Source organism: Pogona vitticeps, chromosome 3 (assembly GCF_051106095.1).
Source record: "Pogona vitticeps strain Pit_001003342236 chromosome 3, PviZW2.1, whole genome shotgun sequence".
Classification (NCBI taxonomy): domain Eukaryota; kingdom Metazoa; phylum Chordata; class Lepidosauria; order Squamata; family Agamidae; genus Pogona; species Pogona vitticeps.
The window spans coordinates 11,566,201-11,588,330 of record NC_135785.1 but is presented as its reverse complement, the minus strand read 5'-3'; the positions used below and the strand labels follow the sequence as shown (position 1 = coordinate 11,588,330).

The 22,130-nt window shown below is 41.0% G+C and overlaps 1 protein-coding gene across 5 annotated transcripts in view; it reads right to left on the bottom strand.

Moving 5' to 3' along the window:
• PEX5L (peroxisomal biogenesis factor 5 like) overlaps positions 1-22,130 on the bottom strand; it is a 193,995-nt gene that overhangs the window by 38,979 nt on the left and 132,886 nt on the right. For all 5 annotated transcript variants that reach the window (XM_072996233.2, XM_072996235.2, XM_078389629.1 and 2 more), the window contains one exon: positions 7,415-7,526. In XM_072996233.2, coding sequence (XP_072852334.2) covers positions 7,415-7,526 — 112 coding nt within the window. The remainder of the gene's footprint in view (positions 1-7,414; positions 7,527-22,130) is intronic.

Sequence of the window (22,130 nt, the reverse complement as noted above, 5' to 3'; positions counted from 1 at the left end):
GGTGTTTTCCAACAAGCCGGGGATAGTGAAGGGAGTGATGCATCGGATCCACACAGGGGATGCACCCCCGCAGGCAGTATCCCCATACCGAGTAACGGGACCCTATAGGGACAAGGTGCGGAAGGAGCTGGACGAAATGCTGAGGGAGAACATAATCGTCCCATCTTCTAGTCCTTGGTCCTCTCCGATAGTCCTTGTGGACAAGCCTGATGGGAGCATTAGGTTTTGTGTCGATTACAGGAAATTAAACCGTGTAACCACTCCTGATGCCTACCCAATGCCCAGGCTAGACAACCTGATTGAAACCATAGGGGGTTGTCGGTTCATCTCATCATTGGACCTGGTAAAGGGATATTGGCAATTAAGAATTGATCCCAGGGATCAAGAAAAGACTGCCTTTTGCAGCCCTTTTGGTCTCTATGAGTTTCGAGTCCTGAGCTTTGGTCTCAGAAATGCACCAGCCACATTCCAAAGGCTGATGGACCAGACCTTGGCAGGGCTCAGTGACTTTACAGTGGCCTACATTGACGACATAGGGATCTTCAGTAATACCTGGGAAGATCACCTGATACACCTGGAGTTAGTGCTGCAGAGGTTAAGTGCAGCAGGGCTAACAGTAAAGGCCAGCAAGTGTCAGCTGGGTAGCCCAGAAATAAAATACTTGGGTCACATGGTAGGGGGAGGAATGATAAAACCCCTGGAGGCCAAAATAGAAGCTGTTCGTGATTGGCCTAGACCCACCACCAAGAAAAAGGTCAAATCATTTCTTGGGTTGGTGGGCTACTACAGAAAGTTCATCCCGAGGTTTAGCGAGATAGCGGCTCCGCTGACCGATCTGACGAGGAAGACGGCTGATGACCGCATCCCGTGGACCAGCGACTGTGAGGCGGCGTTCCAGAGGTTGAAGGAGGCGCTAATCAACTATCCTGTCCTGCGTGCTCCAGACTTCGACCGGGAGTTCATCATCTACACCGATGCGTCTAACAGCGGGGTAGGAGCAGTTCTGTGCCAGGAGGATGAGAATGGTGACCAGCATCCAGTGTCCTACCTGAGTAGGAAACTTCAAAAAGGTGAGAGACATTTGGCAACCGTGGAGAAGGAGTGTTTGGCCATAGTCTACGCGATCCAGAAGGCCAAGCCTTACATCTGGGGAAGACATTTTGTTCTGTGTACTGACCATTCACCATTGCAATGGTTAAAGACAATGAAAACCCACAATAGCAAACTTATGAGGTGGGCTTTAAACCTACAGGACTATGACTTTGAAGTGAAGGTGGTCAGAGGGTCAGTGAACTGTGTTGCTGACGCCTTATCAAGAAGACCTGAAGAATGAAGACGGCGAAAGAAACATGGACTATGTGTATAAAATGATGACAAAGGTTAAATGTACCTGGTTTTTTTGAATTGGTTTGTATGAATAAAGGTAAATTGATGTAATGTATATGGTAAATGTTTAAATGCATAATTGCTATGGTTAACTTAGAGTGTAAGGTTAAGTAAGTATAATATGGTATGTATAACTGTTGTTGTGTATTTTATTCAGGTTGTTTTTTTGGTGAAAAGCACCTTAGCTTTCCCCCTACAAAACAACTTATAAAGAGGGGAGGTGTTACATACAGCACTGATGTTACCTGTCTGTCATGGGTTTGGAGGGAAAGTTCCATCCTATGGGGAGTGGAAGGCGGGACATCAGGAGGAGGGGCTGTACTGTATATATATGTGAAGCGTGTGTGGAGAGTTTATGAGATGCTGAGACAGACACTGTGAGACACTGGGTTGGGACGAAGCAGCAGCTGGGGAAGAAGAAGCTGTTGTGGGAGTCTGGGTGTCTGACAGGGTACTACTGTGGGTCAGAGTACCAGCCTGAAGGGTTCAGGGGTCTGTTGGTTAGCCAGAACTGATGGGTTCAGGGTCTGTGCTTTAAGTTAAAGGTTCTAGGTGAACCAAACTGTGTGTATGTGTGAGAGAGAATAAGCCACGTTACTTTACTTTATTTTATTCACCTGAATGTTTTATTATCCCTGTGTGTATTTAAAATAAACCTTATTCTTTTTGTTGTTTAAAAATCCATCCCTGGTCTGTGTGACTTATTATAGGGAATGGTTGGTGGCAGCTTAGTAACTGTGTGAGAGATCCCAGTAGGTCTGGGTTTGTCACAATTACAAGTGTTTTAAGAAGAAACTGGCTGAATTCTTGTTGCAATGCTGCAGCTTTGTCAAGCCGAGAGCCAAAGTAGACAGTGTATATAGATCTTGGGTCAAGCACACTCTCTTAGTAAGACCTCCACCTTACTAAATGCTGCCTTGGGTTCACAGGAGGAAAGATAGGATATACATGTAACAAATAACAAATAACAATCCCACATTCTGCTCCTATGAAAATTAACATGCTGAACTTGTATTAAATACAGAAGAGTAAACAAGCTACTGCAATATGCCTTTTTTTGTCTTCCACACCACAACCCAGGTTAGGGTTGGGAAGGTTAAATCACACCACCGTGCTATCACACATTAATCTCCATCTCTGGTTTAAAATTTAAAAAAAGATACTGATGCTTTGAATTTCTGTAAGTATAACTAGAAGTCAAGCCATGGGTCATGCAGAATCCTCAGACTGCATTCTCTTATATAAAAAGCACTTTGCATTTAGCTAATAAGCACAACAACATGAAAGATTCTAGTCATCATGTAAGACAAGATTTTCATTTTCAAGAAGGTGTTGGTTTTAAAAGAAAACAAGGTGGGACTATTCAAGTAAGCTCTATGCTCTGCTCTCAGCATTCATTTTGAGAAAGGATTAGGCAGAGGAACTGGATCTGGTGAATCAGCGTAGGTATGACAGTACAGTCACAGTCCATATCTTCATTTCATCTCTATCATCAACATTGTTGAATCCAAACATTCGGGGAACCCATGGGCAACACTTCAATGGGTCCTCCTCTTTGAAAGGACTCATCTCCTTGCAATGTTGTCATCAAGGCCAGTTTGTTTACTATCTTCCTATGGACTCCATCCAGCCTGCTGCCAAAAAGACAGGAAGTGAAGGCAATTTTGCTTCTGTTGCTGCTCAGATCTTTGGAGGGGCAAGAGAAGAAGCAGCAACGGCAAGCAGGAAAAAAGAGTACCGTATAAGTCTCAAAAGGTTGGTGATGATGCCAGCCCTGCATGGTGCCATGAGCCTGAAGAATGATCCTTTGTGGTTTCTGGTTTCATATCAAAGATTAGAAGCCAAATGAATTAATGTGAAAATGAAAAACATCATTGTAAAGAACACCACATTGTGAAGGAGACTCAAGGATTCATTAATAACCATTTATTACATTTCAAATCAAAACAAAAACTACTGTGAACAGTATGGCTAATTATGTCTTCTATTTCCCCACATACTATGTAAAAAGAGGTATTAATTAGGGATTGAGATAGAGATCATCAGCCAACACATTAGTGAATCTGGCAGTTTGAATTTATGCACATTTTAATCTTGGATGTCTCTGTCATTTCATTGTGAGTTTTAAAATACATTTCCTAATATATGCCGGAATGTGCACACACACACATATACACACACACACACATCTTTGAGCATGTTCCACAGCCTGAACTTGGAAAAGTTTTTTTTTAAGATTATAGCTCCCAGAATGCCAGAGCCATCATGGCCATCACCATTACAATGCTTTACAAAGTAACTGGGGACTAAATTCCATTGCAGCAGAAGATATTATGCCACATGTTAGTAGATGTTGTTTGTTGTTTCTAGTTGGGACAGGCGCTAAAGGAGGAGAGGAATACTACAGTGTGTGTACCCTTATGGGTATTGGCACTAATCTTGCTGTGTTTTTTTTATCTGAGCTACTGTTCAGTATCTGTAGAAATTATATAATTTATGTTTTAGACTTTTGTTGTACCCAGCCCAGAGTACCAATTGGCTAGATGGGCGGTATATAAATCAAATAAATAAATTGTTCTGTGTTTTGTCTATTGTCTGATTTTAATATGCTTTATGGCTGATTTTGTAATATAACATTCTGTCTGTTTGTACAACACCCAGAAAGTGCTTTTTCACTACGGGGCAGTAAAAAAAAATATAATAAATAAGCAAGCAAGAAAGAAAGAATAAGCAGGACCTACTTCTGAGCAGAGCCAGCTCAAAGTATTTTGTTACCTAAGGTGAAGGACAAGATGGGGCTCCTCCCAAGTCTGCATACAGAAGTGACTAGAGTGGCAACTGAATCTCCTCTCATTTAAACACTGGCCATAGGATAGCCTGCATGCAAGAGTAGGCAAGGACAGGCAAAGCACATCCTGCGGGCTGTATGCATCCCCAGGTGCATGTCTGTGGTCTCCAGGTTGCCTCAAGTAACACTTACATATCAGCACACTCTGCCTAATGATCGGACCAATCTTGCTGTGGAGGTTACATGCACAGGATTACAGTCAAGATCTGGGGCGCCCCACTGATATGGCTTCATTGCTTCTGTTGCCCCTGCCTGTATCATTCACATAAATGAGGCAGCCTACCATTCATTGAGCTGACATTCAGAGATTCATGCCTTAACATCTTTGCTGATGGTGTAAGTTTATTTTCTCTTGCTCATCTTTAATGGAAACATCTGTGCCACTGTGGCTTAGCCAACTTGGTATGACTATGGGTCACAAGAGGATTTCTACAAGCTCATGAAAGGCATCAGTGGGTATTAAGTAGAAAAGAGGATAGAAAGGTCATATTGAAGATGTTCTCCCAAACCTCTGGGACTGTAAGAAAATGGATGAAACTAAACAGAGGAAAATATAATGACATCTCTTTTCTTTTCCCCGCAAAACCAGAAACTGGCCCAGATGGATCTATGTTGTGATAGGGTCATGAAAAGAGAATCTCTGGATTTCAGGGTAATTTTTATATTGGCTGTATGTTGATCATATAACAGTCGATTTCCCCAGTGATACCCAAAAGAGCAATTCAGTCATGTCCTAACATCAGACAAACAAGTTTCTATTACTGAAGCTGGAAAAAAGTTTCCTTGTGAGATGAGGAGATGAGCAGAAGAATGTTCACCTGAATAAAGTGTAGAGAGGGAGAGGAATTGTTCAATAGCAGCGGAAATGCTTTGTAGGTAGAAGATCCCAGGTTCTACCATTGCTGTTTCTATTAATAGGGCCAGGCAGGAGGTGATGTGAAAGTGAAGGACCTCCATCAAATAAGACCGTTAGTCATAGCACACCAAAGCTCAGAATTTTTTTTTCAACACTTGAAGGTGTTCTGGTGAAAAGCAGCTTACTGTGCTTTTATCAGACTGAGATAATTAGGATTTCAAGGATTTACTGGGATCCACAAGCTACATCTTGCCCATCCTTGAACAAGACAATTGGTTCATTGTGCTGAGTGGCAGTCAATAGGTTTCCAGGATTTCAGACAGCAATTTGATGACCAAACCTGGGACATTCTGCATGTAAAGCAGTGGTTCCGAATCTTGGGTAAGCCAGGCGTTTTTGGACTGCAACTCCCAGAAACTCCACCCATCACAGCTAGTGGTGGAGGCTTCTGGGAGTTGCAGTCCAAGAACACCTGAGTTACCCAAGGTTAGGAACCACAGGTGTAAAAAATACGTTCTTACATAAAGACTCTGCTCTTCCTCTTTTGAGAAGTGAGCTTGTCAGTCGAAGATTAAAGTATCTTTTTGAGCCTGTTTCTGTTTTGTACATGAAGAACACAAGCCATACAACTTTATGTCAGTGTTCTGACCATGCAGATTGTCCTAGCTAGATATTGTCTGTCCTCCATGCCTACTTTGAATTCTTGAATTTAACTTAGAACAGTGACCTTCCTATATGGGGAAAACCATCATTCAGCCCAGAACCTCATCTCCATTAGGCACTATAAGGTCTTCCAAGAAAGGTGGAATAAAGCAGACTTCTAATACTTTTAGACATTCTAAGAATAATTACATTCCTTTCAGCTGTCAAGGTATAACCCTAAAAGCCATGAAGAAGCCTATCTATTATATATATTTATCTCTAGGCTACCACTACTGCCAGTATCAATACTGCTGAGATGTTTTGGAGCTCAGTTGAATTGTATAATAGTGGGTTTTCAATTCTCTGTCTAAAAATAAGACAGAATTTTTGATGTGGAAGTGTTGCTTCATTGGAAGAGACGGGTTGCAGGAATCTGTCTCACATAAAGCCAGACCCACATAAAGCCTAATCCAGGATTGCTGACATTGCTTTACAGTGAGTTCCCACAAGTTTCAGGCATTTCTAGCTCTCCCTAGAAATCCAAGGGATTGAATCTGGAACTGGAGCTTTTTAAATGCATAACAGGTGCTCAATCACTGACCTTGAAAAGCAGGGGAAGAGAAGACAGCAAGACAGTTCAAAAATGGTTTCAGAAGTGGGAACGAACCAAAGGGCACAATAGATGCCACAGAAATACCACCAACTCTTGAGAATTAGAAGATTAGATGATTAGGTAAAGAAGAGCAGATGAGCACATAGAAAGAAGATTATAACAGAATAATCAGGGGAACGCGGAGAGGAAAATGAGAAGAAGAGTTCAAACTAAAACAGCTTGAAGTAGATCACAAGGACAGCTCATAGTACTTCAGAAATATGCTGTATTCCCTCTCATTGGCCATTACAGAGGAAGTTGATCAGCAATTATGCCATTATACCACTTAACTCTTCTTTTTCCTCAAATTAAAAAAGAATCTGAGTTTGTTTGTTTGTTTGTTTGTTTGTTTATTTATGGACCACTTGACTTAGTGTGAAGCACTACTGTAAGTGAAATAATAAGAAATAATCTAATCCACATAAACTAATGTACATGCACACATATATAACGTACATCATATTAAACCCAAATAGTGGGGGCAACAGAGAACAGATATACATTCACTTAAACTAAGATGCTTCTCAAAAGAGAACAATCTTTAACATTCTCTTAACGTATAGGAGAGAGGGCAGCTGGCATACTTCTAGTTGGAACCCATTCCACACGGTTGGGATCACAGTCGAGAAGGCATGATTTCTCGTAACCCTACTTTCTGCCTCCCTTGTTGTGGCCACCTGCAGAAGCAAGGCCTGTGAAGAATAGGTAGGGTGGGGTGGGCCAATGTTCTGAGGGAAAGATGCTCCAACAGATAACATAACCTCAAACCCTGAGGGCTATTAGAACTATGTAGATAGCCTGTGACTATACTCACAGTTTAGGATATGCATTTTTCACCTACAGCTCCCCTATTGTTCCAGTGGCCATGCTGTTTGAAGGAATTATGGGAGATGAAGACCTGAAAATTAACTTCTTCAAGCTACACAATGGTTGGCTTTCAAAGAATGGCGGGGCACAGAAAATGCTGCATGTTGAACAAAGCTCAAAATCTGTCATATATGTGAATGAAAACAGTAGACAATGTACTTACCTGCTGTATTTGATGTCACAGGGCGTGCAATAGCTTCTGATTTGGTTTCGCAAAGGAAGTCATCAATGGAGGGGCTCAGGAGGGGTCTGCTTTCTTGCTGTTCATTCACCAGCTAGTGACAGAAAAGTGAAAGGGGATGTGTGTGTGTGGGCGAGTGTTTAGGTCATATGAACTGAACATGGATGATGTTTTTAAAGCACAGAACAAAATGGATATAGCATCTGAGTGTGAGGCAGCAAAAAATAAGAATGGGACTTTTAAAAAATGCTATCAGGCAGTATTTACACTCAAGTTCAGATCTGGTTGTTCTAGGACATCTTCCTCAATCAGAAGGCAAAACTATATTCAGATTTCTTAAGACAAGCTGTATCCAGTTTTGGCTCAAGACAAGCCATACCTGGCATGACAAGTCCTATATTAGTTCCAAATGAAACAGGCCCACCATACTCATTCACACTGACTAAGAAGTTCCATTCATATCAAAAGGTGTACTCTAGTTAGGACTAAAATTAAATGTAGACCATGCCAACTAGCAGTCACACGTGGCTTTTTATATTTATTCATCTCCCTCCCCCCCCCCCCCGCAATTTAATCAATCCTTTAACTAAGGCTGGATCCAGGGCAAGAGATATTCCAGTTGGACCAATCTTTACCATTGGCCCTATTTAGCTGCTGAAACAGTTTAATTTGGACTTGGAGAATGTGTATGTGTTTGGGTGGAAGGAGTCGAAAAGATCAGCAAAAGTGCAGTGATCTAGCAAGGCAGATAGAGTCAAACTGATTAATGCCTTGAAGGGGCTGTGGAAACAAAAACTCCTATGGAACTGAAAGTGAATCCTAACATCACAATCCATCAGAAGACTGTGGAGTTAATCAATATGTACCCCAAGGTCCTTTACAGCAGTGGTCCCCAACCTTGGGCCTCCAGAAATCCTGGCCAGCAGAGGTGGTGGTGAAGACTTCTGGGAGTTGTAGACCAAGAACATTTGGAGGCCCAAGGTTGGGGACCACTGCTTTACAGGATAAAACTCCCAACACAAATGCATCCTATTAAACAGATCACTGATGCTGTCAAATTTGACTGTGCCTTTTCTCTAGCCTAGTTTGAAGATGGGCACTGATTCTGGTTACCTTTTGTTTCCCACAGCCTGGAAAGCTATATTTCAGAATGATGACTATAATGACATGCTGATCCCATGCATAATGGAACAGTGAACTGAATCTCAAGGCATCATATTGTCATGACTTCAACATGTCATTATATGCATTCTTCTTAGAAGGCGGAAATGCTTGCTTCTTGGACTACAACTCCCACAATAGCCGTATTGGCTGTGGGGTGTAGTCCAATACCCCATATTTTTCCCATCTCTGATTCTCCTTAGAAGTAATTTTCAAAATTCTTTCTCCAACCTATAGACAATTAGTTCCCAGAAACTGTCTATCCAAGTTTACATAGATGGGCGTGAGTTGGGCCCTCAGTTCCTTGCCTAGGAACCACACATTTATGCTGGCATTCACATAAATGCTTCTGAGCAACAAAGGAGATGTTCCCACAACCTGACCTCTTTGCTTTCCTGAATGTACAGCCATAGACTCTGTGTAAAGCATAATGTATCCTCTTTGCATGTTGTTCCTTCTCGGACTGTTTCCATTCCCCTTTTCTTTCAACCCACTCTCTCCTTCCTTTCTTTACCCCATCTATAGTTTTAATTCATATACTAAGATGATTACATAACGAAGAACATATACACATATAACCCGTAAGTTTCCATCCATACTGTACAGATTATCTACAAACATCTCTTTAAACTGTGATAAACATCAGTATCCTATATTGCTAGTCACAACTAGAGAGTAGCTCTGTTGAATGAAGTGCTGAATGGTAAGTCAACACTTGCATCAATGGGTTAACTCTAATTAGGGTTAGCCACAGCATACCATCCCATAATGATAATCCTAGATTTATCTAAGACAGCTTTTGACTTCCAAATGGAAGTTGTAGGAATATAACTGGATCTCATATATATGTCTGATCCATTTCTTCTTAGTTATGCCTACATTACAGAATGGAACTAGTTTATGAAATGAACTTGTTTCCTAAGAAATCCTGAATCTTCTAGTTCTGTGAGCAGGGCTACAATAGTCTTCTCAATCTGGTACTCTCCAGATGTTAGGGTGATGGAAAAGTGGACTAGGGAACCTAGTAAAAAATTCTGGGCACTCCCCCAAACTATCATTCCCCCGATTCTTTAGAAGAAACTATGACAAATTAAATTGGGATAACATACACTAATGTTGTAGTACAAGAATTGAATATTTACTAGGGAGAGAAGTGTCATAGCAATTTTTGGTGCATGCAAGGGTAATGACATAAGCTTTCCAAAACCCTTGAAGACATTGGCCAAAATCTTCTTAAAGAAAATTGGGTGCACAGGAGCAATCATGTAAACAATTTCTCCCTTTTGTCCATTTTGCAACAGGACCCAGGGTTGTTTGCTCCACTTAGGAATGCAGGGATGTGCAGCACATAACGTGGAAAACTTGTGGAATTACTTACGTGATTGCCCTCATACAATTGCATAATGCAATATGATTCTGCTTACTGTAATTCTGCAATTTTTGCTTGATATTTGATGGTAAACAGTAAGGGCTCCAAGCACCTTCAGCATTGCTTTCCAAATAAATCTCTATTTACATCTAAACATTTTCCCAACAAAAGTAACAGAAAAGGTAATGTAATGATCCACAAAAAAAAAAGTTGAGTAGGTAACTATATAAATGGTAACTAATGAGAGAAAACGGGGTATCTATATTTGGATGGTGAAAGTTGTGTATATTTTAACTTTTTTTTGTAGTGTTGTCCAGTTTTACCTTGGGGAAGAGCACCTCATTTCGTTGCACCCACTTGTGAGCGCAATGACAAATAAATTTCTTATGTCTTATGTCTTATGTCTTAATTCCTTTTTAGTAAAAAGAGCCTCGTGGTGCAGTGGTTAAACAGCTGTACTCCAGCCAAAAACCTGTGCTCACAACCTGGGGTTCAATCCCAGGTAGCCGGCTCAGGGTTGACTCAGCCTTCTGTCCTTCCGAGGTCGGTAAAATGATTACCCAGCTTGCTGGGGGGGGGGGCAATGTGTAGCCTGCATAATTAACTTGTAAACCGCCCAGAGAGTGCTTGAAGCACTATGGTGCGGTATATAAGCAGCACACTTTGCTTTTGCTTTTTTTAAAGCTTTATAATGTATCAAATAACAAACTACCGTTACTTTTTAGAAATAACTTTTCAAACCCTGGACAGCTCCTTCTATTGCATTTAGAGTATGTCACTCCCACACCTTTCCACTCTTCCACTAGCCACGGCCTGGGGCAGCTGCCTTATTCTTCATGATGTGAGATCCAGGCCTGTTTGCCTTTTAAAATGTTGAATACTGCCATGTGATAGCAGAATGGAGGAGACAGGAATAAGATTTTCATGTAACAGAAGGTAGAGATGGTCTCTATGCTGTTTTCCTCCATTTCAACTGCTTTCCAAAGCTGTTACTTGTATCTAAGGGAAAACAGAATCTATATGTCCTGTGCCTCTCCACAAGACATGTTTTCAGAGCAAATGAGATGAAGCAAACAGCAGTGAGTGGGATATGGGGTTTATATCAGAAAACATCTATTTTTTCCAAAGTGCCTAGAAAGACTCTGTCATAGATCTCTCACCATCTTGTCCACATTGATCATCAGTGTACTGACTTAACTGACCATGCTTGGCAAGGAAAAATACTGTGTGAAGTACCCCAAGACTGATATTGTCTGTGAGCGAGTGATTAGGAAGCAAGATGCCCACAGCTTTCCTAGATCATTTCTGGCAATCATTCCAGTATAAAATGTGGTTCCTTTGCTATGGAGAAAGGTTGACCGGGTGGGGGGGGGGGAAGAATACAGTTGGCATGTAGGGGGCATGCATGCTCGTTGAGATCTGGATTCCACACCAATGAGGTGAAGCAACATCTCCAGTGCACATGAAGGAGACTTAATAAGAGCAGTGCTCCTAAAATAAAAAAAAGTCACTTATTTGAGTGTGAGGAAATGCTCTACAAAGATAAACATGATTGATGAAGCTACATGGCCATATCAGCCCCACAATTTGGCCTCAAGGTTTAATGAAAGTTCCTTAAAAGTTCTTATTGATTATTCATCTTATTTTTCGATTTACCATGCAACTCATTAATTGACTAAAATCAGTTCATGATACCTTGCCATTAATAAACTGATCATTTTGAGATTGACTGCAATTTCTACCCCAAGATTTGTAACTGTAATTCTATAATTTTATACACACAACCACAGAGAGAGAGAGAGAGAGAGAGAGAGAGAGAGAATTTAAAAAAAAAAGAAATCTAAGAAGCAGAAATTAATTTCAGGTTTCTTGGACAGGAGCAACCCTGTTTAGTTCTATTGTGGAACTCAATGGACAAATCAAATATATGATAGGAAATGAAGGCTCAGAAGGTGGTGTGAGAAAGACATTTGAGAGTGATTTTTTTTTTGAAAGCACAGCATCACAGTGTTGAAAGAAGCTTTGGAAGTCATATACTGTAGTTCAACCCTAGCTCAAGACAGGATCAGCTGTGTAGGATGCAGTTAGCACACATGGGAAACACATGGGACGGTTGTGTATGGATAAGTATTTGCATATGTATTTATGCATGTGTGTGTGTGTGTGTGTGTGTGTGTGTGTGTGAGAGAGAGAGAGAGAGAGAGAGAGAGAGAAAGAAAGAGAATAAGAATTATAATTGGGAGAAGCACCTGTCTGTGTGTGTGGATTTGTGTGTTTGTGAATGAATCAAAGAACTGTAAAGCTGTAAGGGACCCCAAGAGCAATCTAGTCCAATACCTGCCAATGCAGGGATGCACTGTGAAATGTCCCTAACAGAGGACCATTCAACTACTGTTCAGCAAAAGACAGTCACCCTTTCTCAGGCAGTCTGTTCCACTGACAAACAGCTTTAACCATCAAGAGTTTGTTCTTAATGTTTCATCGGAATCTCACTTCCAGTACATGGTAGCCATTAGTACAAATACTAATGTACTACTGGAGCAGCAGAAAACAAGTGTGCTCCATCTTCCAAGTGACCGCTCTTTACATTTCTGAAGATGGCCACCCTAGCCCATCTCAATAATCTCTTCTCCAGGCTAATTGTGCCAAACTCCATCAACTATTCCTGAAATACTTTTTTTTAGCCTAACTTGATTGATCTCTGCCATTTTAACTGCCAATACATGGCAATTGTATTTTAATGTATTTTAATTGTATTGTTCATTTTTATTTTACCATTTTTTAAAAATTTGGTTGTATTCTGCATTTTAGCTATGTTTATGGTGTGTTTTTCTGTTGTAAACTGCCCACAGTGGCCTTTCGCCAGGTGGACAGTATAAAAATGAAACAAGCAAATAAATAAATAAAAGACTGCCTATGTGTTTGATGGAAGAATGGATATGAATGGGTGACCCACAGACTCTACCAATGTATCACTGCTGGGCCTTGCTGGGCCCACCACCAGCCCTACCCACTCTTGTGGTCCCTGAAAGACTTCCCACAGATTAGTGTGCGCCTTCATTCAAGAAAAGTTGCCAATGTATGAATTATACCATCCCTGATGGATAAACCCAACCTCTAGACCTGAAGAAGCTACCAGTTCCTGAAGCCATCTGATCTACAGTTGAATAATTTTCTAGCAATGTTAGCTCAAACTCTGTTGCCTGCCAATTTCACTTAAGTGTTTTTAACCCTCTGCTCTGCTTCATCTTTAGTAAGGGAGCCCTTTAAGTATTTGAAGATGGCTTTAATATCACTTCTCAGACTTCTCTTCTTTAGGATAAACATAATCAGCTGATGTCAACTGGATGTCAGATCAATCAGAAGCATCAGCATAATCCTGGATTGTGCACAGATGGTGTGCCTTTCATTTTCAATACCTTGAAATTCAGCCTGCACTGGCTGGAGAAAGGGGGCAAGGAAACCATCTCAAAAGAAAGGAGGTTTCCAAAATACCTGCTTGAGATAAAAATCTGGCTAGTAATTGTTTTTGCTGGTGAACCAACCTACAGAAGCCAAAGTCATCAAACCCTTCCCTCTTTCCTACCCATTCCTGCCTCTTCTTACCCCCAAACATGCCTTCAGAAAGGCCAATCTGCTGTACCCTCTGCTTCCAACCCACAAGGTTTTTTTAAAGAAGTCTGGACTACCAAACCTGGGTAGTTTTCAATAGTAGTGTTTTCAATATCAGAACCCCTCTAGGACAAATCTGGTTGAACAATGACAGATGCATATTATTTACATCCCAAAGATTTTCAGTATACAGTGGTGCCCCGCTGGACGCCTACCCTGGTAAACGACGAAATCGCTTGATGATGACTTTCTTGCGATCGCAATACAATGGTTCCTATGGGGGAAATCCACTTTACGTCGATTAGGTCCCTGCTTCGCAAAACATTTGTTCGCTAAACGATGATTTTTCAGGTTCCACAAAATGGCTTCCCTTCGCAAAATGGCTTCCCTCCCTTTGCAAAATGGCTGTTTTCCAGACAGAAGCTTCGGAAGACAGCGATTTTAAACAGCTGATCGGCAGTTCTCTATGGGCGATCTTTGCTGGACGATGAGGTATTTCCCCATTGGAACACATTAACCGGTTTTCAATGCATTCCAATGTGGTTTTTTTTGCATAACAACGATTTCGCTGTACAGTGATTTTGACAGAACGGATTATTAGTCATCATGCGGGGCACCAGTGTATATTCCACATTTTAGGCAAAACTTTAAATTAGTCTCTGTTTCATTGGACACCTGGTCCTGAAAGAGGTCTCACACTCTGACACTGGGAGGAACTTCTCATGTGAATCAGCCATTGCATTCTACTTTGCTGTTCAACTATTACCTGACCAGAAGCAAGCAGGTTATGCATGAATAAAGAATGAACCAGTTCCAAATAGGAGCTGTTCCTGAGAAGCCACAACGCTCACTTGCTTGGGAACAAGTCAGAAGAGCATAACACAACTCACTAACCGCACTAATCTGTACACTACGGGAGGTGTGAGAAGTTCATTATATGACAATGAGATGTCTTTCACTGCTTAAACTATTCCCTCTTCTACTAATGGCAATCTATAATATACAGTATAGTGTGACTCTGTGAATACCCAGAACTACATCAACAAGGTGTCCCTGTTAACTGAAGCACAATGATGGCCACCCTTTTCTAAGTTGAAATGGCTAATAGTTCAACTGTCACAAGCACAAATAACGTCACTCCATGCACTTTTCTATTTTGTGTTGAAATAAACTGCCATTTGTTTTTGGCAGTTCAGATGACAGATTCACCACAAGGGTGGATTTGATTTAACAATATGCACTTTCAGGCAGTGAGCAGATGATTACTGGAAGTGAAGTCTATCAGGGGAAAGAGATGGTGAAAAATAAATATTTTAATGTTTAGCAAGCATGACTGCATTGCTTGGAAGAGAGAAATCATATGCTTAAATTCCATGCTGTTCTGGGGTGGGGGCTTTCAAGACATTATAACATAGCAAGGGAAAAAAAGCTCCAGGCATAACTTCAATCAGAGTTGGCAAATAGAGTAAACTTATTCTTTTTCACCTCCATATATTGCTACAGACAAGTGTGTTTCTTGAAGTGCAAATCCAGATGTGAACTGAATGTTTTTAATGCTATCTACTAGACTGAGTACTGGGGAGACAGAAAGGTTAACCTAAATCAGCCACTTTCAAATTCTTCTGGCCATAAACACAATATGAAAGAAATATAGATCAAATCGAGACTATGAATTACACAGCTAACCTTCTAAGGTGGTATGTGAAGAACTGTTTCCAGTCTGTGGTCTCCTTCAAACGTGCCAGGGCTGAATGGCACGCACGGAGGATGACTGACCTAAATGCTCTATACATTAACTGCCCGAAGCAAAATAATCTATACAGAAACTTGCTTCCTGGTAGGGTCTACTGCTATTGGTGCCTGCCTTGACACACTCCTGCTCTCCTGCAGCAGGCACCTTGGCCAAGAGGGCTTCAGCTACCCCATAACTTCTCCAAATGGGAAGGGAGCAAATGGTAAGAATGAAGGATTGCCAACACCAGCAGTCGATTTGGTCTAGGAAGCTTTTTCAGCAGGCAACGTTCCTTGCTACTAACTACAACTACTGTTCAGAGATAAAATGGGGATTCCTTTATTTCTATTTATGTTCCCAATTGGGTAGCTATGAAGCATGTGTTTACTTTCCAGGAAGCAGGGCATCTCTTAGATCCTTCAAGGGCCATATTAAACCTGTGGTTCAGAGGTTTCTCTTGCCTCAAATAGATACTGGTTCTCTGTCAGGTAGGTCAGGTCAGGTGGCCAGTCTTAATCATCACTACAGTCAAATCCTTGCTCATCCACGAAAGCTCACCAGAGGCGTGGTAGCATCTCACCTACTTTGAAAACTCTACTGGGAGTTCTGAAATTACTTGATGGCACAAGTCAGTTCCCACTCACAGTGGGGCAGCCCATCAACTTAAGAGGGGTCAAACAAGATATTCTGCAAAAGCTCTTTCCTCTCCCTGTCCATATTATTCCTCTTTCCATCTTTAGACCAACTGTGTGAAATATTGGGCAGAGTGCCTTTCACAGTTGGAATATAGTTCATCCTGTTTTTCTAAGCCCATTTCTATTTATTCTGCCTTTGCTTTTTGCTCCAATTACAGAATCTTATGTGTGTCTGGTGGCAAAAGTACAGTAGTTTTGTTTTTCCCAAGGCTAATGGGACGTTTAGAGGTTGGAACTGTGTTCATGTATAAAGACAGTCAATGTGTCTAGCATTTATATCATCAAAGTGTAGTTTGTTAGATGAAATAATGTGATAAAAGCAGCTCTAAAACACAGCAGGCAAGATACACTCAGAAATAAAACATGGTTAAAAAAATTATAGTATGTATTGCAACAAAATGCTTGAGTTTAGAGAGCATTTCAAAACTTCTGGATAAATTTCTGAAAGCTACAACTCCTTTATTTGGAGGTAAATTTAATTAGGATTAATACTGATTTCTCAGCAGCAGGCTGAAAGCCAGGGATAACCCTTATTTAATCCGTATGATTGGCCTCTAGGCCAGCATTACTGTCCTCTTGTTTACTTTCATTCTACAGTTAGATGGACATCACATCTGAAAACCATCCTGGGCATCCTTAATGGTCTAAAGTTTAAACATTCTTTTAATGTGCTTGGTTCAGTATCTGTTTATCATCCTTATGAATAAAATGTCTATAGACTACTGACAAAATTCTCTGGTCCCTTTAAGCCCTGTCACAATCAAATTAAAATTTACAAGAACACCTTAGTGCTCTGAATTGCTTGACAAGAAGCTCAGAAGTTGAAAATAACGTTTGGAAGTAAATAGGGCATGATGACATTATTCTTAACAATCATCAACATCTTGGAACCGCAGGGCTGGAAGGGACCCTATGGATGATCAAGTCCAGCCCCTTTCAAGGAGGAACAGTGTAGAGTTGCATTCTCGACCTCTGGCTCTGCAGCCAATAAATAAAATAAAATAAAATAAAATAAAATAAAATAAAATAAAATAAAATAAATAAATAAATAGACCTAAACCACTGAGCTATCCAGCAGTTCAGATTACAATTGGAAATGTCATTATTACTTTTGTGTAATGGGCAATAGTTATTTGTGATAATTAAAAGGCTGCTTTCAGGAGATGTTATTTTGAGTAGCTTTTTTGTTTTCACTGAGCACATTATTTTGATTAATCAAAAGGTATGTTAGAGGTAATGTGTCAATAGTGTTTTACCTTACATAACAGGTTCCTAAGGTGTTTTTTTTAAAATCCAAACAAATGAGTGGTGAATTACTTTTTAAAAATAACATTCATTCCAACAGATCTTGCGCAATGTGCCTAAAATATATCTCTCTGTGATTGAGCCATGAATCTGGGTTTAATGTAATTATCTCTAAGGGCATGTATCAGTTTCATTTTATTATTCATAGGGGGGTTCCCCCCCCCGCACCAGACTACAGGAAGAGACAAAAAGATTACTGTACATTTCCTTTCTATAGCTGTTGCAATTTTAAACTCTGCCACTTGTTGCCTACTGCATTAACCCCTCTAATACATTTAATGAAAAATTACATAAGATGACACATGTAGTTTACCAGTAAAAATGCTGTTGCTTTGTATTGTTGAAATTACATATTTTACCATATAACTACTTTTCTTGTTTTATATTCCATTCTGAAATCTCTTTCAGCGGCATTTAGAACAGCTTGAGACAAGACATCAATGTTTTAAAATACTATTGCTACTGCTACTAATAATAATTTTATTTTGAAATATAAGGTAGTATAACATTTCATCATAGAATCGTTGTAGTGTTGGAACAGACCTTGGAGGTCTTCTAGTCCAAGGCAGGAGAGCTCATACCATCCCGGACAGATGGCTGTCCAATATTTTCTTGAAAACCTCCAGCGATGGGGCACCCATCACATCAGAAGGCAAGCTGTTCCACTGCTTAGTGGTTTTCACCATCAGGAAATTCCTCCTTATTTCCAGGTTGGATCTCCCTCTGACAAGTTCCCACCCATTGGTTCTTGTCCTACCCTCAGATGCAAAGGAGAATAAATTGATGCCCTCTTCCCTGTGGCACCCCTTCAGATATTGGAAGCCTGCAATCATGTCTCCCCTCTGTCTTTTTGTTAAGCTAAACATACCTAGTTCTTTTAGTCATTCTTCATAGGATTTAGCCTCCTGTCCCCTTATCAACTTTATTGCTCTTCTCTGCACCCCTTCCAGGACCTTAGTGTCTTTTTTTTTATTGTGGTGACCAGAACTGGAAACAGCACTCCAAATGCAGTCTCACCAGTGCGGTATAGAAAGGTACCATCACTTCCCGTGATCTTGATGCTATCCCCTTGTTGATGCAGCCTAAGACTGTTGGCTTTCTTGGTGGCTGCATCACACTGCTGACTCATCCTTAGGCGGTGGTCCTGCAGGACACCTAAATCCCTCTCATAGGTACTACTGTCAAGCCAGGTACCACCTATCCTGTACTTGTGCATCTAGTTTCTCCTGCCAAAGTGCAGGACCTTATTTTCCCGCCACTGAACTGCATCTTCTGAATGCTGAGTCTATCTTCCAAAGCGTTAGCAAGTCCCTAGCTTTGTGTTATCAGCAAATTTGATGAGCGCTCCTTCAATCCCCTCATCCAGCTCATTTATGAAGATGTTGAAGAGCAATGGGCCCAAGACAGAACCTTGAGGGACCCCACTGAGCACTTCCTTCCATGTAGATGTGGTTCCCCTGAGGACCACATGTTGAGTATGGTTGGTCAGATAGCTGCAAATCCATCTGGTAGTTGCGCTGTCTACCCTACTTTGTCCTATCTTACAAAGAAGTAGGTTGTGGTCTAGCTTATCAAATGCTTTACTGAAGTCTAAGTATACTATATCCACTGCGCTTCCTTGGTCCACTAATTTAGCCATTTTATCAAAGAAGGTGTTAAGATTTGTTTGGCATGACCTGTTCTTAACAAATCCATGCTGGCTTCTAGTAATCACCTTGTTATTTTCTAGGTGCTCACAAATCTGCTGCTTGATTATTTTTTCCAGGATTTTCCCAGGTATTGATGTCAAACTGATTGGTCCATAGTTTACTGGATCCACTTCCCCCCCTTTTTGAATATTGGAACTACATCAGCGCTTTTCCAGTCCCCTGGCAGTTTGCCTCTCAAAGATTTCATTCAGTGGTTCTGAGATCACATCTGTCAGTTATTTTAGTACCCTGGGATGTAAACCATCCGGTCCAGGAGACTTGAACTCATTCAAAGCAGCTAGGTGTTCTTTTACCGCTTCTTTATCTATTTCGATTGGCTTCCCTCACCTGTTTCCCACCGTGCTGCTTTTGATAGGGTGAACCAATTTTTCCTTTTGCATAAATACAGATGCCAAAAAAGAATCAAGCTGTTCCACTTTCTCCCTGTTGTCTGTCACCTTCTTGCCATCTTCTCCCACTAGTGGACCAACCATTTCCTTGACTTTTTTTCTTCTTCCTAACGTGTTGGGAGAAACTTTTTTGTTGTTGTTATTTTTGGCATTTGTTGCAAGTCTTAGTTCCTGACTCCATCCTTGCAGATTCAACCTATTTGCTAGTATTCTGTTCTAGTTATGAGCCCCCTTTTCAGTTTTTTATTCTTATTCCTTTTGTCCCTTAGCTTGTCAGACAGCTCTGTGTGCATCCATGCTGGACTTGTCAGACGCCTTTTGTTTTTCTTTGTCTGTGGTATTGTTTTGGTTTGGGCCTTTATTTTCTTGCCTTTCAGGGTTTCCCAAGCATCCTGAACTGTTTTCCCCTTTAGGATTTCCATCCATGGAATCCTTCCTATTACATCTCTTGGTTTGTTACAGTCAGCTCTCTTAAAATCTGGAACATTAGTCTGACTTGGTATAGTTACCGTTGCCTGCGTGATGGTGAATTCTAATATGACATGGTCGCTTTCTCCTAAAGTTCCTACAATTTCTACTCTCTCAACTATTTCCTCCCTATTAGTATTATTAAGTCCAGTATGGCTGACCTTCTAGTTCCCTTCTCCACCTTTTGGATGATAACGTTGTCAGCCAGGCATGTCAGGAACCTGTTGGATCTCCACTTGCTGAAGAGTTGGTTTCCCAGTTGATATCCGGGTAAAGTTCCCCATTACTACAGTGGTGTGTTTCCTACACATCTGAGCTAATTGATTTGCAAAATGTTCATCTATTTCCTCTGCTTGGTTATGTGGCCTTTCGTACACACCTATAGCTATGTCATTCGTTTTCCCCCTGATATTCATGCAAATAGCTTCAGGAAGGCTTTCATCCTTGGTCTCCTGTATTACAGCACAGGAGTAGTGATTCTTTACATACAGTGCAACTCCTCTTTTGTTGGGTCTGTTTCTTTTGAACAAATTATATTCTTCTAGCAGCATATTCTAGTTATGGGTTTCGTCTCACCAAGTTTTGGTAATGGCAACTATGTCATACCTGCCCTCAGGTACTAGCACTTCAAGTTCTCCCTGTTTGTTCCCCATACTCTGACCATTAGTGTACAGTGGTGCCCTGCTAGACACTTATCCCATTAAATGACAAAATCGCTTGATGATGGCTTTTTTGCGATCGCTATAGCGATTGCAAAACAATGGTTCCTATGGTTTTTTTTTTCGCTTTACGTCGATTTGGTCCCTGCTTCGGGAACCGTTTTTTAGCTGGATGACGATTTAAAACAGCTGATCGGCGGTTCACAAAATGGCTCCCCTCTGTTTTCCGGACCTATTTCCGCAAGACAGGGATCTCAAAATGGCTGCCCTATGGAGGATCTTCGCTGGACGAGCAGGTATTTCCCCCCACTGGAACGCATTAACCGGTTTTCAATGCATTCCAATGGGGTTTTTATTTTCACATGACAACGATTTCGCTGTACAGCGATTTTAACGGAATGTATTATCGTCGTCATGCGGGGCACCACGGTATATGCATCTGAGCCCTTTATGGCTGACCTTCTGTTTGCTTGCTGTGTCTCGTGTTTTATACTTGAGTGTCCCTTACTTCTCACCACTCCCTTCCTCATTGTCAAGCTCAGTGTCTAGGGCTTTCTGCTTTGAGTTTGGTCCTAGAGATTGTTCTCCTTCCCACTGCAGATTTAGTTTAGAGCCCTTCGGATGAGTTGAGCAAGATATCTGCCAAACACATTCTTCCCAGTCCTTGTGAGTTTCGTGTCTTCTAAAAAAATTAGTGTCTTTTAAAATTTCTGTTTAGTGTCTTTTAAAAAATGAACAAGATTCATACTTTTGAAAAGTATTTTAACTCTCATGGCATGAGAAAATTATAATAAAATCACTTGATTAAATGGAGAAATCTGTTTCATTTATATGAAGGAAAGACAGCTTAACAATTAGGGTGGCAGCCAATTTTTTAGGTCTCTTGCTTCAAGGCAATTTTAAAAAATCATTCTCTTAGGGACAGATTGGCTGAAATTATATACATCCTACAAAAAAATAAAAAAGAGATTTGCCCATAGTTAACATACAAATTGCCTCTGATTATCTAATAATGGCTATGGCTTAGATGGAGTAATAGCAGTTTACATGCAGTTGCTCAAAGACAATTCTCCATACTAAATAATAAAAATCTATTTTGCATTGGCACAGATCGACAGGTTACCCATCTGTAATTGTAGTTCTTCGAGTGGACCTCTGTGATTCACACCCTGGGTGATTCGTGCCTGTGAGGAGCCTCGTCGGAAGATCCTAGAGTGTCTGTGGTAGCAATGAACACATTAGAATATGCCCCTCCCCACCCGTATAAGTACTTTGGCGCCAAGTGTCCCCTTTCAGTTGTGTCAAACGCCACTTAATAGTCAGCAAACAATGGTGTCACAGAGGGGAGGACAGGCGGGATGTGTGAATCACAAAGGTCCACTCGAAGAACTACAATTGCAGGTGGGTAACCTGTTGTTCTTCTTTGTGGCCTCTGTGAATCACACATTGGATGACTAATAAGGGTGTGTTTTACCAGGAGACAGGGTGTCATGCCAAGGTAGAGGCTAGAACAGAACGTCCAAATGCCGCATCAGACTTCTGCCGGAGGTTGAGTTTATAATGACGGATAAATGTGGATGGCTGTGCCTAAGTGGCACA